The 21427-nt window shown below is 34.0% G+C and overlaps 2 protein-coding genes across 3 annotated transcripts; both read right to left on the minus strand.

Moving 5' to 3' along the window:
• Positions 1 to 2948: 2948 nt before the first annotated feature.
• LOC140804433 (uncharacterized) lies at positions 2949 to 4247 on the minus strand. The gene has a single exon (XM_073160460.1). It carries the CDS (start codon positions 4043 to 4045, stop codon positions 3236 to 3238), a length of 810 nt encoding a protein of 269 aa, XP_073016561.1. The 5' UTR covers positions 4046 to 4247; the 3' UTR covers positions 2949 to 3235.
• A 5182-nt stretch (positions 4248 to 9429) lies between these two features.
• LOC140804758 (uncharacterized) lies at positions 9430 to 18013 on the minus strand. Of its 2 annotated transcripts, XM_073160879.1 has the most exons (18): positions 17683 to 18010; positions 17224 to 17343; positions 16974 to 17096; positions 16772 to 16834; positions 14647 to 14754; positions 14004 to 14081; positions 12488 to 12580; positions 12242 to 12328; positions 11784 to 11885; positions 11563 to 11682; positions 11407 to 11469; positions 11132 to 11277; positions 10901 to 10982; positions 10751 to 10809; positions 10618 to 10663; positions 9899 to 9990; positions 9740 to 9809; positions 9430 to 9639 (listed from the first exon to the last, which is right to left on the minus strand). In XM_073160879.1, the coding sequence occupies exons 1-18, from the start codon at positions 17929 to 17931 to the stop codon at positions 9568 to 9570; spliced, it is 1773 nt and encodes a 590-aa protein (XP_073016980.1). In that variant the 5' UTR covers positions 17932 to 18010; the 3' UTR covers positions 9430 to 9567. The 2 variants fall into 2 exon arrangements, with proteins under 2 accessions (XP_073016980.1, XP_073016978.1); XM_073160877.1 differs by having other exon boundaries at positions 10618 to 10809; positions 17683 to 18013.
• Between the last annotated feature and the right edge of the window lie 3414 nt (positions 18014 to 21427).

The following is a 21427-nucleotide window of genomic DNA, read 5'->3' on the forward strand; positions in this document are numbered from 1 at the left end:
GAAAAGGTCTCAAGGCCACGTAATAGGATGTGCGTGCTTCTTGAAGAGGGTCAAGACGAGCTCATTCCTGGATGTGATTCAAGAAACTTCACAGAAGATTTATCAGATGTCGATTCATCCAAATAAATTGAAGCTGTGTAGTCCGAGATGGACTCCATGTTTCGAATTTGGGGTATATGAGCAGGTTTGCTAAGTTACTACCCAAAGTTACCAAATATGTTCTTTACAAAAACACATAATTAATTTAAGACATAAAAAGAAATATTGATGACATCCTGATCAAAACCAAAGCATTCGAACACTTTATATCCGACCTAAAACAAACTTTTCAAAAAACTTTGCGATTACAAATTGAAACTAAATCCAAGTAACTTAACACTGAGAGTTCAGATCAGAAAATTCTTAGACTATATGAGCAAAGTGAAGAAACATTCCAAAAATTGAAAGCATATTTGAAAGACTCGTTCTTGATAATCAGTTTGGGGCGAAGACTTGCTGATCTATTGATATGCTGGTTTGGTAATGGTTAGAAAAAACAGAACAACTCATTAACCTATTTATTTTGTTAATCATCTATATACCTATAAAAGTGTGGATGAAGGATATTGTTTTCCAATTGTGCAATGAAAAAATTAACCTTCTATACATACTTCAAGATTAGAATGTAACTCCTATATTAATTTTATCTATAGAATTTATTTATTATCCATGATATATAGAATTGTAAAAATAAAAAGTAAACAAAAAAATTTAATAGGTTAAATTAATATACGTAGTGCATACTAGAAAATCATACTAAGAGTTTGAAAATCTATATCTAATAATTATTATATGAGTTTATTTGATATTCACCATATAATCTTATTTGAATGTCTATATCTAATAATTATTAAATTGTATAACTAATAAGTTACATATATTGTTTGTAAAATGAATCATCAATCAAAACTTTGAATATGTAATTCATGAAAAGAGATTTAATGAGCAATAAAAGACTCTAAGTTATTTTCTACTGTAAAAAAGATAAGAGAAAAAAGTAAAAAGGGAATGAAATAAATTTATTTTAAAATTTAAATAAAATGAGATAAATATCATAATGCAAAATAGATATGGAAAAAAAAAGTCAAAAGCATAAAATCATCTTCCCCTCTCAAGCTTCTGACTCACATAATTATAATTTATAATTATAATTATAATAATTATAAAAGTGTGGATGGTATTGCTTTTTCCAATTGTGCAATGATAAAATTAACTTTCTATACACACTTCAAGATTAGAATGTAACTCCTATATTAATTTTATTTATAGAATTTATTATTATCATGATATATAGAATTGTAAAAATAAAAAGTAAAAAAAAAATTTAGGGGTTAAATTAATATACGTGGTGCATACTAGAAAATCATACTGATAGTTTAAAATCTATATCTAATAATTATTATATGAGTTTATTTGATATTTATCATATAATCTTATTTATGAATGTGCATTTCTTTACATATGTTGATTTATTTATTATTGTAAGACTTGTTTAACAAGAAAATAATAGTCATCAATGATAGTCTACGAAAGATCGATATATAGAATTTATTATCCATGATATATAATTGTACAAATAAAAAGTAAACAAATTCTTTAGGAGGTTAGATTAAATATAAGTTTTAATATTGTTTTTATGAGTTAATCACGGTGATTTTAAATTTAAAATTGGAAAATTTTTCTATCATCCGCACATTTATATGTATATAGAATGAAATAATTTTTTTTAAATGAAATATGACATAATTAAATATTAAAATGAAAAATAGATAAGGAAAAAAAGTCATCTTTACATATATTGATTTATTTATTATTTTAAAATTTATTTAACAAAAATTAACCGTCATCAATGTTAGTCTACGAAATATCGATATATAAAATTTATTATCCATGATATAGAATTGTAAAAATAAAAAGTAAAAAAAAAATTAAGAGGTTAAATTAAATATTATGATTTATATTTTACTATCAATATTGCTATTTCATTTGTATTAATATTGTTTTTATGAGTTAGTCATAGTAATTTTAAATTGATAATTATTTGTCTTTAGTACGCTTCGCTTTTGTAGATTATGATTTATACATTGGTAAAATACATAATTTGGTTGATTTTTAGGTTATTATGATTTATACGTTGTGTTTGAATATATAATTTTTTTTTAAAATTTTGTTTCAGTTTATTTTGGCCTATATATTATGTTCATTACAATTTATTATATAACATAAAATCAACTGCTTGAATTTTAATTTGGAAAACAATTTTGAAAGTAAGTAATATAAGTTCTTATAAATCGTCTAATATGATAAGAAATTAAGCTCGGATAAATAACAAAATGATTCAAATTTTTTTTTAGAAAATCATATTTTTTAATTTTTATAATATAATTGAAATTACGTGCAACACACGTGTATTACGCTAGTGTCTTGAAAAAGTCCGAACTAAATTACTTAACTCGAGAAAAATTAACTTTGACTTAGATCATTAGAACAAGAAAGCAAGACCTTATTTTTTGTCACAGAATATCTCATATTTTTACAACCTGCAATTGGTCTGTGACAGCACGAAGCACGACACCTGCAACGAATCAGAACAAATCAGGACAGAAACTGTTCAACGTACATCCATACAAAACAGAGATAGTATCCACAATAATTTTCCATCACCTATTAAGCCGGCCTCTCCCGCCGCCCCCCCCCGCCCCCCCCAAGCTTACATTGGTCCCGCCTCTCCCGCCGCCCCCCCCCCCCCCCCAAGCTTACATTGGTCCCATTTCCCTCTTTCATCGCCAACTTCAAAATTCTCAACATATTTTTTAGTGTCCCATGTCTCCACATTATGGCACTGTACGCTTGTTTTTTGTAAGTATATACTCGTTACGTACATACATCAATTGAAACTACAATAAAAATCTTGAAATTCTCCACTGTCAAAATCCACCAGTAACCGAGTAACTTCAACTCCTTGGTTCTTTTACAACAATAGGGAAGCAACCAACGTACACTAGGAAATTAATACATATGACTAAACCGAAGCTGGTACAAAAATGACAGCTTCAAACTTTAAACATACGACACACACTGCCCATCATAGATACAAACTTCAACCATACAAATGCAACAATATATACACTATATATATATATATATATGCAATCGGGAATCTTGTTTGGAATCCGATCTCTGCGCGATTGGATCATTATCCCATTATATATTTGAATCGATCAGGTGAAACTAACTCATCAATTTCATTCCAATTCCAGTCGTTTGCCAAGTCCATGGTATCACTGCAGCTTTCCACAATCTGCACACTACTACTCATGGTGGGGTTATTTACAGAGGTAATGGCCGATTCCGCTGCAGAATCAAGATTCCACGTGTAGTGATCTTGGTACACATTTAAACAAGAATTCAGGTCAAATATGCCTAAACTCGAGAACGGACACTCTGCATTCTCGATTTGAGACGCTGTCACATTCGAATTTGGGGTATTATTTAGGCCATTTTCGTCCACCATGGAAGTCTTCTGAATATCTCGTAACATGGGAGAGGAAGAACGGGAGAGGGTGTGATAAAAGGTACCGGACATGATTTTCTGATCAGGATCATTAGTAGTACTGGCGAATGGAAAATTTGGTAAATCTGGGTGTTGTGTTTTGGCGGCGGCGGCGGAGGAGGAGGAGGATATGGGGGTGGCGGAAGTTGACTTCTTGGGCCGTTTGCTTTTCCGGCCACCGCCAACCGGAACATTTCGAAGAGTGCCACCTTTAGTCCAATGCCTCTTGCAAGCTTTGCAGAAATAGCGAGGCTGAGACTTGTTGTAGTTATTGTAGTAACAAAACTTTGTATTCGTCGAACCACACCTGGGACACTTCAAGAACTCCGGCTGCTCTTGCCGCCGCAGCAATGGCGGTTTTAACAGCTCCGCCGCCGCTCCTGACTGCAGCAAAATCTGGCTCCAACCAACTCCTCCACTAACAGAAACATCCTGTTTAACACTCCAACCCATGTATTTGTTTACAAGTTTCGATAATTCAGCTCAAAAAACCACCATCAGCAAATTTAAGTTCGATCTTTTTTAAAAAAAAAGTGTTCTTGAAGGAGATTACAAGGGAGAAGAAAGCAACTCTTGGAAGTGGGAGTACTTCTGTCAGATTCTATAATCGCCAATCTATATACTCTGTTTTTCTTAAAATGTATAGCAATAATCTATTTGTTAAAATGGAAATAAATATACGGAGATATCAATGATCAGGCATCTCTTCCATTGTGGGTCCAAAGGGTCTCAATTAGGACATTAAGCAACCATGATATCCATGTTACCAATGTTAGGTTCTTCAATTTTTTGTTGTCGTTTATTTTATATAAAAAAAAAAAAATTAACCATCATCACTACCACCAAGTCATAAATATATATTAATTACTATGCACACACGATGCGTGTGTACAGTCGTTTTTATCATTATCGGTGGACTATAGTGAAATTTGACAAATTATGAAGGGACTAAATTGATATTTGAATGGTTGAAATAAAAAAAAATAAAAATAAAAGTGTGTATTGAAATTTTAAAAAAAAACAAAAACAAAAAACAAAAGTGTAATATTAGTATCATATAACGGTAAAGTTGGAAGAAAAAATTGGTGTCCTTCTTAAGTGATTACTATGATGTCCTCAACTTTAATAAAATATATAGAATATATACATACATATATGCTACACAATTTTGATATCTTGTTCATTAACTTCGTTCATCTTTGTGCTGATCGTTGATGTGACATTTAGGCTCCGTTTGGTACGTGTGATGGGATAAGTAAATGATTACTAATTAGTGTGATTAAAAAATGAGATATATGGATTAATAGTATAGTTGGATAAATAACATGATATTTGGTATGATTTTAAAATGATGGATTAATTTTGTAAATTTTATTGCAATTACCAAAATGTCTCAAGTGTTAATTAAATATATATTCTTAAAATAATTGGATAGATAATTAAATATTTATAATTACAATGTATATTTATTAAAATTAATTTAAATATATTTATTAGAAATAAATTATAAATATGCATTTACTTTAACAATTAAAATAGCAATAATATTTTGAATGTTAATGTTAAATAAAGTTTAACAATAATTACAATACTATTATTTTTTAAAATAATTATAAATATTTTTAAAATAATTTGATAGATAATTAAATATTTATAATTATAATTTACATTTATTAAAATTAATTTAAATATATTTATTAAAAATATATTTGAAAATATTACTTAATCATTAAACAAAATAAATTAGAATTTAATAAATATTTATTTTCATAAAAGAATTAATAACAAGATTAGACATTTATAAAAATTTAATTTAAGATAGATTTGTATTATAATTTATTTTTTTTTAAATGATTGAAAATAATAAAAATATATGAAATTAATTTATAAAAAAATATAATAAAAATTTAAATATTATTATTAAATTTTCACTAATTTGAATTTTCATATTATATTGAAGAAGACAATTCAAGGTTATTATGGTCAATATATAATTTTATCATTATCATTATTCAAGAATTATACATTATCACACCTTTGAGTAGGGATATTTAATCACACAAATAACATAAATATTGAGGGCTTTCAATCATAATCAAGGACCTTCATGCTAAATTAAAAATGAACCAAACATGAGATAATGGATGATTATTTAATAATCATTCTCTTATCATGACAGGTATGATCACAAATATAAATATAGTTGATAGACAACATATCAAAATTATATACGTCCAATAGAGTTCACGAGTGACCATGTAATAATCGCTGTATGTGGGGTGCAAACTGAGTGCCTAGTATGCACAGTCGTAACACTTTGGTTCCCCCAATCCATCCCTCGTTAACCCCACACCACTAGCATATCTGCATCACGCATGCATGTTAGTGGTACACAGGGTACGTACAATATAAATTAAATGATTTCAAATAAAATAATTAATTAAGCATGTATTTTTCTGAATATATATATATATATATATATATATATATATATATATATATATATATAATTCATATTATTTACAAGTACAATAATATTCAATTTTTTTTATGTGAATACTAAAAAATATATCATTTCATGTCTTCATCAGTTTTAAACTTTACATAACTCAAAAAATATATATAATGACATATTTTCGAGGAAAACAATAATATTTATAAACAATAATAATAATCATAAAATTAATGAAAATCGTATCTATTTATAATTTTTATTATAATGACAACGTCTCATTTCTCTCCATGATATACTTCGTAATGGTACTAGCTATTCATATTCTAAGACAAGTTGGAACATTTCTACAACAGATTTAACAAATCTGTGAGACGGGTCAACCTTACTCATATTCACAATAAAAAGTAATACTCTTAGCATAAAATGTAATATTTTTGCATGGGTGACCCAAATAAGAGATCTGTCTTACAAATACGACTCATGAGACCGTCTCACACAAGTTTTTTCCATTTAACAAAATGGCCTAGTTAGAATTAAAATTTGAAGAATTTATGAGCTTGTGCCTAAGATTTAGAAGTTTGATTTGAAATCTTTTTAAAGGTATGAAAATAGATGTACATTTCTATTTGAGGGATGAACTTGTTTTGTATAGAACTAATAAAACCAAATAAAAAATTTGAAATTTATTTTATTTGTGTGTGTTTTTTCCATGTATATATATATATATATATATATATATATATATATAGAGTAAAAAAAGGATCCTACTAATGATCATTATTTGGTCATCGATAGAACCAAAGTTTAAAATACCTAAGTTATGCTTGGATTGAAGTATTTGTGTTTATTTGATTTCAAATCCACACTTCAAATCTATTGTGTTCATTTGGTTCAAAGTTAAATTGACAGATTTAAAATATATATCTTATATTAGTTAAATATATTTTTTTTGCTTCAATTATATTCACTCATCAATCTAGTTATTTAAAATATATGATTTGAAATTCTCCCACAAATCCAAATACATCCATCTAAACACAATCTGAATTCATGATATTAGTTGAATTTTTCGTTAAAAACAACTTAATTTAATTAAATATATATTTAAAAAAAACCCGAAAAATCCGAGAATTGCAAAAATAAGAACTCTTCTTCCATAAATCCAATTTATTCAACCGATTAGATATTTTTAATGAGCTAAGTAAGTAAATCAATTCTATTCTTTAAATTAATTTAACCAAACTTATTTTACTCATTATCTTGTCTCCTTCCTCCCCTATTGCTTAGAAAAGTAGAGGTGCTAAAATTTTCATAAAAAGCAAAATAAAGAGAAATAATAGATATAGATATAGTACAGTTGTCACCACGTGGTTCGACTCATTATTGATTGGAGATCATTCTATGGCCCAATCACATGTACTGGTTTTATGGTGGGTTCCATGCAAATTCACTAACTTTACACATTAATTATCATGTTTATCCTATTTACATTAGTATATGCAAAAGTTAGTTCCTATGTAATTGTACATGAATTCTATATCTAAAACTTATGTATATATTTGAGCATATCAAATTTTTTAATGCATAGGAAGTTATTTTTTAGATGTAGAAAGCATCTCGCTATTCGAAGATTTTTTATTTCGTATGATTTGTTTTTTTATTTATCTCTTGTGTCTACGATGCATGTTACCTCTATTTCTAGAGGTGTAAATGAATCAAGCCATTTGTATGTTATTCGGAGCTCGACTCGATAAAAATTTCGTTCGAGATTGTTCGTTAAACTTATCGAGTCGAGCTCGAGCTTAAGGATATTCGGCACGTTAGCGCATGAGCTTGTTGCGAGATCGAGGACGCTAGTTTGTTGATCCTTGAGTGAACAATAATAACTTGCATTATTATCTCACATCGAAATTTGAGTGTAGGGAAGTGATTTAAAGACTTTAAAATGAGAAGTTTATCCCTTAAATTCTCATATATTAGTTGATTTTTTTGGCTAATATTACTAGATGAGCTTGTATAATGAGCTAAAAAAAAGTCAGCTTAACGAGTCAAACTCGAGTCAGACTCGTTAAATATGATAAATGATTATTAACGAGCCGAGTTTGAGGCTCATGACAAAAGCTCAGATTTGAGCTCTAGCCTATATATACCTTAAACAGCCGAGCTCGAACTTCATACTGTTCAGCTCGACTCGACTCGTTTACATATTTACCTATCAAGCAAATAAGCGTGAACAACGCACAAACACCCAAATGAGATGTACAAATATAGACACATATTCACTATTTCAAATATTTTGTAGGGTAAGTGTATGTTGTATTGAGGTGAAACGTGAATATTCGATACAATTTAAACCATTGGATTATATAATACATAAATTCTCATGTAAATTTTTGTGTTGGACCCCGTATGTCTAGTGCATGCTCTCTGCTATATGGCGTGTGATTCATTCCATAAAATCATCAATTTTTTTTTTTTTTTTAATAAAGTCCTGCTACCGAATAAGAAAAAAAAATCAAGTACCGTAAACCTCCCACTGAGATAGCATTATGTGTGGGTAAAATTAGTCGGATCACAAGAAAAAAGATTTGTGTCCAAGTTTTAAAGTGTACTGAGATAGCATTATGTGTGGGTAAAATTAGTCGGATCACAAGAAAAAAGATTTGTGTCCAAGTTTTAAAGTGTGTGGATATCGACCTTAAACTTTTTCCGTAAATGTGCAGAGCCATGTGAAATGATAGCCACTTCGAAGATATTTGGCCCTATGGTCGATGTATCGCATCATATGTTATATTTTAATCGACATCTTGAAATATCAATATATCCAACACAAATTGACTCACGATTGATTGTCAATTGTCATGCCTTGAAAACGCATGAACCCCTTTGGCCATGTAGTGAGTGGGTACCACTAGGGTCGGCAGCATAATCACCGATGTAATAATGATCATTCGTGAAACATCAAAGCATATAGGACAATGTTATATCAAGAAATTCACAGGAGAACAAGACCATAATATCTTAAATCAAGGAAAATAAACATGCAATTTTACAAGCATCTCTACCGTTCTTCAGCTCGATTGTTCTTCTCAAGTCTCGTAGGTCTACCCTGATACAGGAGCCGACAGTTTTTTATATGAAGTTTTAACGTGTTTAGTCGTGAAAAAGAATGGCCCAGCACTGAAAGTCAAGGCAGAACAGATGGGAGTTTCTTAGTTCAAAATTTTGAATCATGAATTTACGCAGCTTGACATATTATGAAGTAAAGTACGTAACGTAAATTTCCTAAACTTGTGTTTGGGTTTTAACATTCACTTCAGGAGCTGATTGTCTGGATCTGCTTACTCCTGCAGAGGAAAAATCATCGTAGAAACTCGAGAAATATAGAATAGAAAATAAAGACCAACAAATAGTGCCAAAGGTGGATATTATTGTTACACTACGGTAATGCACTAATACAAACATATACGAGGTCGTAGGCCATACAAAAAGGGTTGTTCATTAAAAAACACCACCACACTTAGAACTTGAAGTCTTTCTTCTTCGATTTGTTCTCCTTATCCTGCATCTTTCGTTTACGCTTCTTCTCATTCTGTATCAATTTCACCCGGTAAGAAGTTCTTCCAAAGGAAATGAATAAAAATGCCGCTAAGAGGATAATATTTGGTTGCAAGATTATTTACTAAGTGTACCTCAGCAACCATGTCACTGAAATCCTCCCGTTGAGTACGCAGCTTCTCTTCTTCTCTAGCTTCCTCGTATCTGAGGATAAGTGGCATAACAATAAGCCAGATCTTATTATATCAAACAACCGATAATGAATGCAAGGGAGCGAATGCTGTGGAACTTACTTGGCTGGCAAAACATTGTCCATGAGTTCCAACTCTTCTGGTGCCAATGTGACATCAACTCTATCTGCTTTCTGACCTCTAAGCAAATCAACCTGACCAGGGTAAACAGTTTAATAGATGTCGAGGACTCAAGATTTACAAATAAAAATTCATCAATAGAAATTTTCACTTGCACCATATTATGTTTGCAGATATCCTATGCTTGCACATGTATTATGTCACGGTTAAACTTTAAAATCCAAAATTAAAAACTAGAATGGGAAATACAGGTTTGAGTTTGACATTGTTCATCGTAATATGTAATTACAAACTTACAGAGAACGAGTCTTCGAAGCTGATCAGCTGCCGGATAAAAATTTACTTTCATGGTTTTCATAGGATAGGTAAAATTCAGGGATGTTCAACAAATTACCCTGATAAACTAAAACATGCTTATATAATGTCGACATTATGATGCTTGGATGAACACAAGGCACAGGTTGCGTAATCAGATTAATCATGTATGAAAATTGAACACCAATACACAAGACTCTAACATTTCATTGTTTCACCAGGAGAACATGTAAACACTAACCAGATTAAATACAGAAGGATATCAGCAGAAATTTGTGGGACAGAAAAAACTAGCATAATTACCCAATATCATCAATACCAATTTTGAGTTAAGCTCTCCCGGAGGTAGAGAGAGAGAAAAATAATCTAAATTATAAATTGCTTACCCTTTTAGCACCAGTTTTGTCCTGTGTGCCAGTGTTAATCACATACCTGACAGTAAACGTAAATTTAATTTCCAAGTGAAAGATAATATCACAAAAAAAAAAATTAAGATGCAAAGAGAAGCAGATTGCATACGTATGGCTTGTTCCAAGTAAAGTTCCTGGGGCTATCTTCTCTTCTTTTTCTTCAAGGACCTTCACCAAGCACGAAATGAAAATTATTCCTCCAGAAAAATCAAAAGAAAGGCTTGTTAACAGTGAAGAATTTTTTTAAAGGGGCACCTACTTGATAGAGAGGCCTCTCAGGTTCTTTCCTCTGTTGCTTACGAAGGTCAATGACATCTGGAGTTTCCACACCAGTAGGAGTACTAAAACCCAAAAACAAGAACAAAACAAAACTAAGAAACTGATGATCAATTGAAACATAACACAAGGCTTCCTCATATTTACTATGAAACTATCATCACCTATTCTAAAATATTCAACATGAAACAAAGGGCAAAAACAAATATCTCACCTCGAAAGGCTGTCCACAGATTGAATGCCATCTTCCAGTTCCTCTTCCTCCATCTGCTCTTCCTCTTCCTCCTCCTCCTCTTCTTCTTCTTCCTCCTCCTCCTCCTCCAAATCTCCCCAATGTTTGGTCTTATCAACGGGTTCCTCCTGAAATACATTCAGTGATGGGAGGAGACAGATGGCATGTGGAGGGAGGAAAAGGGAGGCGAAGGGGGAGTAATAAATACTTAACTAAGCATGGCATATTTATATTTTCAAACGCTAATTTTATTTTACCTCATAATTGGGCATATCTTGTTGTAAAACACCAAAAACGTCTCCATATAGAGGCCGCCCATACTAATTCAGAAAAGAGGATAACATAAGGAAAAGATCACTTAAAAATTAGAAGAGATTACATCAAACTACAAAGGAAAGAAAACTCAACCATACTTCATCAACAGGAGGTTTACCCCAGTCTCCATGACCATAACCAAATTTAGCTCCAGCTGGAATAGGAGCATTGAGGCCCGGAATTTTTAGCTGAGGGTAAGAAGGTGGAGGACCATATCTCTGCCATGGAAAAAAAACAGCTGGTTGCAATCTGAATTGGGCAAGAAGCCAAGAATACCAAACAGGAAAGTAAAGAGGAGAACTATAAACAAATGTTCAACCTGCATATTGATAAGCCAAGGAGGAGGGGCGCCTTCAGGCATGCCAAGAGCCTCTTTTAACTCTTGAGACAATGTCCCTGGCTTCATTTCTCTAAGTTTCACCTGCATACAATCCAAATTGAAGTGACTAACCAACATTTCGTAGTAGAAGAAAAACAAAAGTTTCGAAACTGCCAGGTACTCTCAAATAAAAATGAATGATACAAAATTATGAGAATAGATCATCTTAAAGTCAAAATGCAAACACCAACACTCAGAGTAAACAAAAATAAAACAGAAATATTGATGCGCCTTCACAACCAACATAAAATCATGGGACATGGACAAATCATAATTACAAATAAATTCATGCATTACACTAGTCAGAATTATATCTTAGAAAATCAATAACAGCTGCATTTATACAGTATGAAAAAACGGGCAATGTCTCGTATAATAATATACACTGAGTTTCATACCTCAAATTCTTTTCCCTCATAATACAAATCACCATGTGATGTCAACTTAGGTTTAGTCTGATGCTTGAAGAAGGCATCATGCAAGACCTACAAAAGTTGAAACGAAGAGGATGTGCAAAAATCTTCAATAGGAAAATATTACGAAAGATCTCATACAGGAAGGACCCTACACATTCTAATATCAAAATTACTATGACCACAGACTTTGTTCAGTAAAATAGTTTAAAATTTAGGACATCAAAAGACCTGATAATCAATGTCCATTTTTCCCATTTTAGGCTGCATCCTCTCACGCTGTTTCTGTTTCAATTTCTTACTATCCTCCTTCTCAATGTACGCCTGGCAAGTAAAACCAAAATTCATCAATGTAAGTACAGATAAAATATAGTAAATAAAAAATGTAACAATCAGAACAACACAGTAACTTATCCCAACATCAAGAGAAGAAAATAAGACGAGGAAACAACTTGATTGAAATAACATAATGTCGCAACTAATACCCCGGGATCTTTTTTTTTTTGATCAGAAACATAAATATATATAATTTAAGAATGTTCGAAATACAATAGAAGCGGATGAGTCATCCGCGAAACGCAAAAACAACAAAGATAAGACAATCTTCAAAGCATTACAAACTTTCAATCCCTAACAACATCTGAAATCGAAAGATGATGAAATTCTTTAACCCTTGTGATTGTAGTCGCGACTCTAAACTTAATGAGCTCCCATACTACGCTTGCGTCTGCTTGTGTGTCGTTAAAGATTCTATTGCCAGAATACGTGCCGGATAAAAGTGTATTTTTGTGGCTTTTTACATTTACAACACAAAATGCAAATAACTGGTAATCATAATCAATGTTCATATTAGCCTGAAAGAGCATAAAAGTACACGTCATACGCCGACCAGAAAATTATTTAACGAGAGAACTTATTGTTTTAAAGGCCTAGGTTTTTTCTTCCTCGTACTGATGGATTAAAAATCTGAATTTCTCAAGCTTGAGATGGCAATAAATTAAGCATGAAACCATGAGGAAGGCAGTTTCCGCATCCAAGTAAACTCTCTGTAGTTGACACAATCGACACAAAATGGCCCAAAATAGACAAAAACATGAATCTTTTTTAGCGACAAAAAGCAAAAGGGGAAGGTAAACTTAAAATGCACAAAGAATACATCAAAATGACTGGGAACAATATCACCACCCAAATGTTTTTCTACAGCCACATGCAAGGAAAAACAACACCAAAAGGTTCCAAACCTATTTATTTGAAATGCTTAACCAATTTGTTATGCTTAACCAATTTGTTATGCCAGTAAAGGAACAAAACTACCCAAAAGCCCTCTCACATTCATAGACTTCTCTTTTGTTCCTTACAAATAAAATCAGGAGATATAATCAATCTTAAACTTGCAATGGACTCTTTTAAGTTTTAGACTGCAGGGCTTTATTGTCTGTTGCTCAGTAAATCCATAATAAGGTTAACCCAAGCAATAATATAATGACCAAAACTATCGCGTCCAGGACCCAGGCCTACGCAAGCACGACTGCATAATGGGCTCCTGTATAAACTGCTTTGTATTTGTCCTCACTTTATGAAAAATGTTAAGTCAAGTTGTTACAGAAGTTCATTGTAAACCATTATAAACCCTTTCAAACTTCTTTTTCTAACTCATGTGGGACAAGGGATACTTTAAAAACCACTAAAGAAAATGCATTAACGCATTAAAGTGAATATAATCACAAAGAAGAAACATTGGTCTCACTTGTCTTATTTTCTCAATTCCTGTGGCAGCAATAAAGTCAGGAAGCTGAAAGGGAAGTTTTTCTATACCTCGCTTTCCCTGCAAAGCAAAATTAAAAAAGATGATGAGATGAAACTCAACCAGTATAAAATTGTACATGCAAATCAAATGGGTTTAAAATCCTCTAAGAATGACAGTATAGATATTATAGTAGTCTAAGATTTCAATTAAAGCGTAAATATCAAAATCCCATGCAAATTCCTTGGCACTGTGCTATCAAGAGTTGCAGGTTCAGCTCCCAGAAAAACTACATTGTGAGGTGTTTTTATAATTATAATGACAGCATTATAAATGATCTACACCCCATCCCAGACTAGCAAACAGATTAAAAGGAAGTTCATGCAAGGTTCCCCTTGCCATACACCTACATGTTGAGGCTCCACAATTGCCAGTGCTGCTGTCCTGCAAGAACCATATATATGTATAAGACAAACATCATCGACTTTTCCATCTATCACACTCTTCCCCAAACCCATCACTTAATCAAGCCCACTTCCTTTCCCTTTCAGATGAGTTCTTATAGATATCAAACATACAAATAGTAGTGACCAGTGACACAAACATGTATTATGAAACACTATGCCTATCATCTACAATAATTCACCTGCAAAAATTTCCTTTTCTGACACCAGTGTCGTGGCACTGCGACCGTGTTGCGATATGATTTCAGATACACTAGCAGCTTGGGATCTGATGAAGTGGCATCCCACACCTGGGGAGTCAAAACAACAAGTGTCAAAACAATTGCTGGAAAAAATTCCTCTCCATCAATCAATGGCATACCACAAGAACATGGTCAAGGGAAAACAATGACTCCTACACATAACATCACTAATGCCATCTATAGAAAAAATAGTGCTTCACTATCAAGCAGGTGAAATTTGCTTATATTAATATCAAAGAAAAAGGAAGAAGAATTAATGTGCCACAGTGCGCTTAGCAAATGCTAATTTTAAGCTTCTTAACATTGGATAAAAAGTGAGATCTCTAATTCTCTCCCACCTTGACAGTGTAACATATGCAAGAAATATCATATTAAAGAAATAAATTCAAGAATAACTCAAATCCAACAAACCTAGAGTACGTTTGCATGCTACAGGTAATCTTCTACAATCAGTTTGAAAACTATGGCAATGTCGTTTGCATGCTACAGGTACTCTTCTACAATCAGTTTGAAAACTATGGCAATGTTTGTTTTTTATTCCCCAAACCCATTTCCAATTCTTCAAAATTAAATCAAACATCATCACCTCATTATCAATCATTTTTCCAAAAATACATTTATATCAATCTCTATACTTCACGAAAAAATCATAATATTTAATTCAAACAAATAAATACAGGTGGCCCAATAGAGATAACCAACCAGGTCGGATCGTGTACAAAATATGTCAAAAACATCAATAAAGCAAACTTCCAAGCCTACTTAAACAATACGTCATGATGCAACTTGTAGCATCCACAATTTCTATTAAAATTATCCAATATGAAAATAATGTTATACTTCCTAATAATTTTGGTAGCATGATATGTTTCACAAATTGAGCATGCCCCATAAAATGTTAACAAGATCCCAAACTCATTTGATTTCATATGGATAGTTGCAACTACAATTAAGCATAATGAACCTCAGGATCCACGGCAAAAGTAACATGCTTAACAGCTGATGTGGTAGTTGTCAAGGTCACAAGGCGCACAAGCGCTATAGAACCTGAGGCGCAAGACGTAAGTTTCGCCTTAACGACGCAAGGCGCACGTTTTAAAATTTTTAAAAAATATATTTATGTTAGAATAAATATATTATTAAATATTAAATAATTAAATCACTATGTCACTCAAAACAAAAAATAATTAAGAAGTTCATAGTAATTAGTAACATGATTAAATTCTTCAATTATCCAAATCAATTTCATCTTCTTCCGTCGAATTATAAGAGTCCTCAGAACTTTCAAACTTGTATTCTTCTTGGCCTTCATAATTTTCTTGATCAAGATCAATTTCTTCTTCCTCTTCATCGAAAAAACTGTGAAAACAGTCTTTTTATGGTTGTTTTAGATGTAGATGTCCTCACCTTGTTCTTTTGTCCAACGCTCTCTTCTTCTGATTCTAGGTGGAGCGTTGGATTGCTAGGGTTTGGGTTTTTTGTTTTAAACTAGTAATTAAAAAATTCACTAAGGCGAGTTTTAATCGCGCTTGGGTTTGGGTTTTTTGCCAGATGTCCTCACCTTGTTCTTTTGTCCAACGTTCTCTTCTTCTGATTCTAGCGGTGGAGCGTTGGATTGCTAGGGTTTGGGTTTGGGTTTTTTGTTTTAAACGAGTAATTAAAAAGTTCACTAAGGCGAGTTTTAATCGCGCTTGAGTGAACTTCCAAAGCTAGTCCAAGTTAGATTTAAAAAAATTCACTAAGGCACGCTTCCAAGGCTAGTCTAGGAAAGCGCCTGGGCTCGCCTTAGTGAATCGCTGCACTTGGGATGACCCCAAGCACAGGATCCTAGGCGAGGCTCGCCTTTGACAACTATGTTGATGCCAAGGAAACATACGGTTTCTGACAAAAAGTACTTACTAGATTAATTAGAAAAGACTTTATAAATTTCAAAACTATGAAAGCGCATTGTTTCAAACACCGAAGAAGTGACTGAATCTTGAAAATCAGAAACAGACACAAATTAAAGATGTGGTCCCGGAAACAAATAACAATAAATATTGCATCAGATAATAATAAACTATACCTCGACTACATCAGGCCTAGACGACAATTGTTTCAGTTCAGCAATCTTCATTCGACGTTGTAGCTACAAGACAACAAGATAAGTTTAGGGCCAGAAATGTTACTGAAAATTTTGCAAACTGCAAGAAAATCTATCCAACCATGCGTTCTACACTCAAACATGATATTATCATGTGTATAATTTATTGGTGTGAAAATGTTACCTTTTTCTTCTTATTAGAGATCCCTCTCTCCTTTTGTTGTGTATCTTCTTCCTCTTCTGAATCAGAGTCATCCTTCTTTTTCAAAGCTGCATCAGGTGCAGAATCATCTTTCTTTAAATTTTCCTATAAAATAGAAAATTAGAGTAGAGCAGAAGCCAGAGAGATAAATCATATCCAAGGAGAAAAGGAATCAACAACTAGTTCAAAATTGACAACAAATCAAGCGAACAATATATTTACACGTTCTTACCTCAGAAACAGCACTGTCCTTGAAGTTGAATTTCTCGAAAACCTTTCTAAATTCCTCACTCAACTCACCCTCCAATTCTGCTCTCTCTGGGATATATTCAACCTCTACTAGCGGTAAATCCTGTCAATTAATGAAAATAAAGAGGAAACAAAGGCAATTCCTATTATTACCGGAGAATAATGATAAAGAATCCAACAGCATTTTCACAACGTAAGCATGACATAGCAATCTCAACTACGATCAAAAGATAAATTAAATCGGATCTTTCACATCGACAGTTAAATGAACAGAGCATCGACCACAAGAGACTGCTCCGGAGTCACGATAACACATCAAATGCCAGTCCAAATTCATCTCAAACACTAAATTGAGTGGAGCGATAAGGAAAGTAAATTGGTACATCCGAAGCTCACATTCACAGCAACTGAAACCTAGAAAATTAGGGTTACGAGCAACAACCTTCAGAGGATCGGAGTTCTCTTTGGAGTCTTCATGAGCATTGCTATTGGTTTCCTCTGCGTCGGTTCCGCTGTCATATCCTCCTGCGGCACTCTGGGAAGCTTTACTGTTCTTCTTCTGCTTCCTGCGCCTCCGGCGTCGTTCAGTCTCTCGCGATTTCTTTGCGGCGTTGCTGGGGTTGTGAGATTTCAAATCTCTGTTTTGGTAAGTTACTGCCTCTACAATACCGTTCGCTACTTCTGCGGGCATCTTCTCTGCTCTCTCAAGTTCTCCTCCGAGTCTGAGAATAAACCGTGACCGTGAGCGAGGGGGGATGGAAATTGGAGTTGATGGGTCGGGTCGCTCAATGAACTGGGCTGATTGATTATTTGGGCTTAGTTCTAATATCTGATATTTGGTCCTTTTCTTTACTTGATCTGAATTTTTCTAGTCTGGATTTGGGCTTTAATAGAAAGCCCAAACGGACTGAAATGGGCTTTCTATGTTTGAGTTAACTGAGTACTTTATGTATAACAAGAATGATATATTTTCAGAAAATTAAAAAATGTGTTCCGAAACCGTAAGAACACAAATCATTTCATAAAATAAAAATAGATATTTTATAAAATATTTTTGTTGGTCCCACGTGCGGAATTTGAGATAATAAAACCCGAAAATAAAGAATAAACTGGACACCGAGATTTACGTGGAAAACCCCTAAAAATTATTAGGGTAAAAACCACGGGCAAGATGAAAAGATTTCCACTATAATATTTTACTGGTGTACAACTCACTCACTGTGTTTCCAAAGAGAACACAAATTCTCTTAATACAGGAGAACAAACACATATCAAATATGATAGAACACACTCAAATATGTGTATACTGAGAGAGAACTCAGAATGGGATACTTAGAAATGCCGAATGATGCCTCTATTTATAGATGCATCATCCAGTGTGAATCTTCATCTCCCATTTCAGAATTCAGCTGCCGTGTTCAAATTCTATTCAAATTAGGCTGGCACATACTGTTCCCATTAAATGCTCCTGCCTAAATGTTCCGGCCGACATTTCTCCCACTTGGAGATTTGATTGAGAATCAAACACATCTCCACACATCCTTTCAATATTGTCATTCCTTGCTGCTTACGTTTCTGCTAGACCATTTGAGGATCTACACCACTCAAACTTATCAGTGTTTACTGGCTTGGTCAGAAAATCAGCTATGTTATCCTTCGTATGGATCTTCTGCATATCCACGCTTCCTTCTTCTACTACTTCTCGCACAAAATGAAATTGTACTCCAATGTGTTTCGTCCTGGAATGAAAGGCTGGATTCCTTGCGCTGTGCAAGGCACTCTGACTGTCACAAAACAAAGGAACATTCTCTTGTTTGTGTCCAATCTCCTCCAATAACCTTTTAATCCATATCGCCTCCTTGCAACCTTGAGTAGCTGCCATGTATTCTGCCTCTGTTGTAGATAACGCCACAACTGTCTGCAATTTTGAAACCCAACTTACTGCTCCCCCTGCAAGCGTAAACACATAACCAGTAGTAGATTTCCTCTTATCAGGATCACCTGCATAATCTGAATCGACAAAGCCCCTGAGTGTAAAATCTGATCGTCCATAACATAATGCAGCATTCGAGGTACCCTTAATGTATCTAAGGATCCTCTTAACAGTGCTCCAATGCTCTCGTCCAAGATTCGCCATATACCGACTAACTGCTCCCACTGCTTGAGCAATGTCCGGTCTTGTACATATCATGGCGAACATCAAACTTCTCACTGCTGATGCATATGGTACTCGAGACATATCCATCCTCTCTGCTTCACTGCTAGGACACATCTCGAAGGATAACTTGAAGTTAACAGGAAGAGGGGTCGAAATTGGCTTACTATCTTGCATGTTGAAGCGTTGCAAGACTTTCTTCAAATAATTTCTTTGTGAAAGCCAAATCTTTCTGTTACTTCTGTCTCGGTGAACTTGCATCCCTAGAATCTTGTTTGCTGGTCCCAAGTCCTTCATATCAAATTCCCTAGCCAACTGTGCCTTCAATTCTTGGACCTGATCTTTGTTGGGGCCTGCTATCAACATGTCGTCCACATACAACAGCAAAATGATATAATCATCATCAGACCTCTTGAAATATGTACAAGGGTCTGCACTCAGTCTGTTGTATCCAAGGCTCATGATATAGGAATCAAATCTCTTGTACCAACACCTCGGCGCCTGTTTGAGACCGTACAGAGATTTCTTCAACCTGCAAACCAAGTTCTCTTTGCCTTTTTCCGCAAAACCTTCTGGCTGGAGCATATAGATTTCTTCTTCAAGATCTCCATGAAGAAACGCCGTTTTCACATCTAGATGTTCTAGATGTAGGTCAAACATCGCACACAATGCCAACACCACTCTGACTATTGTAAGCCGAACCACAGGAGAAAATATCTAATTGAAGTCAATGCCTTCTTTCTGAGCATACCTTTTTACCACCAACCTAGCACGATACCGCTCCACTTGGTTATTGCCATCACGCTTGATCTTATAGACCCATCTGTTTCCAATAGCTTTCCTCCCTCGTGGTAGTGTAACAAGATCCCAAGTTTTATTTTTGTCTAATGCCTCCAACTCTTCTTGCATTGCTATCATCCACAAGGATACATCCGAGCTTTGAGTGGCCTCATGGAAACTCGATGGCTCATCATCCTCTGATAATAGACAATATGTAATGTTGCTTTCAGTGACATAATCTGAAAGCCAACCTGGTGGTCTTCTGTCTCGAGTTGACTGCCTCATATTGGAAACCTCAGACTCAACATGATCTTGTTCTTCGTGCTCTGGTACTGCTTCACAAGAAACCCGACCTTCGTCCGTCATATTTTCCACCTGAAAAATAGTAGTTTCTGAATTCAGCGTGCCTTTGTCTCCCTTTACTTTATCTTCCTCGAAGATAATATCTCTACTGATGACAAGCTTGTGAACAGTAGGATCCCACAAGCGAAACCCCTTTACTCCATCAGCATAACCCAAGAAGATACATTTTCTGGATTTCGAATCCAACTTTGATCTTTCTTGCTCATTGTACAGAACGTACACCGGACTTCCAAATGTATGCAAATGAGAATAATCTGTCGGCTTCCCAGTCCACATCTCCATCGGAGTCTTCAGATCAATCGCCACTGAAGGAGAACGATTGATAATATAACAAGCGGTTTTGACTGCTTCTGCCCAAAATGACTTTTCTAGACCCGCAGTCCTCAACATAGCTCTTGTTCTGTCCAAGTAGGACCTGTTCATCTGCTCCGCCACTCCGTTTTGTTGAGGTGTGTAAGCCGCCGTGAACTGTCTCTTGATGCCCTCATGTTGACAAAATGCATCAAACTCGTCACTGGTATATTATCCTCCATTGTTAGTCCTCAGACACTTGATTTTCTTTTCTGAATCAAGTTCAACCCGCGCTTTGAAATCTTTGAAGACCTGGAAAACATCTGATTTCTTCTTGATTGGATACACCCAACATCTCCTAGAGAAATCATCAATGAACGAGACAAAGTATCTCGCTCCTCCTAGGGATACAACCGGTGCTTGCCAAACATCCGAATGAATCAGCTCCAATATGCTTTTGCTCCTGGCAGTAGAAATGCCAAACTTTAATCTGTGTTGTTTACTGGTAACACAGTGCTCACAAAAGGGTAGTGACACTTTTGTAAGTCCCGGCAGCAGCTTCCGTTCTGAGAAAATTTTCGACCCTCGTTCTAACATA

Source organism: Primulina eburnea, chromosome 11, assembly GCF_022965805.1.
Source record: "Primulina eburnea isolate SZY01 chromosome 11, ASM2296580v1, whole genome shotgun sequence".
In the NCBI taxonomy this organism is placed as follows: domain Eukaryota; kingdom Viridiplantae; phylum Streptophyta; class Magnoliopsida; order Lamiales; family Gesneriaceae; genus Primulina; species Primulina eburnea.

Bases quoted from the DNA above. Each gene is read 5' to 3' on its own strand.
- LOC140804433 (XM_073160460.1), bottom strand. From the start codon at position 4,045: ATGGGTTGGAGTGTTAAACAGGATGTTTCTGTTAGTGGAGGAGTTGGT.
- LOC140804758 (XM_073160877.1), bottom strand. From the start codon at position 17,931: ATGCCCGCAGAAGTAGCGAACGGTATTGTAGAGGCAGTAACTTACCAA. The intron at 9,991-10,617 runs GTAAGCAATTTA...TACCCTGGTCAG, and splicing joins ACAAAACTGGTGCTAAAAGG to GTTGATTTGCTTAGAGGTCA. The intron at 9,810-9,898 runs GTAAGTTCCACA...ACTTATCCTCAG, and splicing joins GACAATGTTTTGCCAGCCAA to ATACGAGGAAGCTAGAGAAG.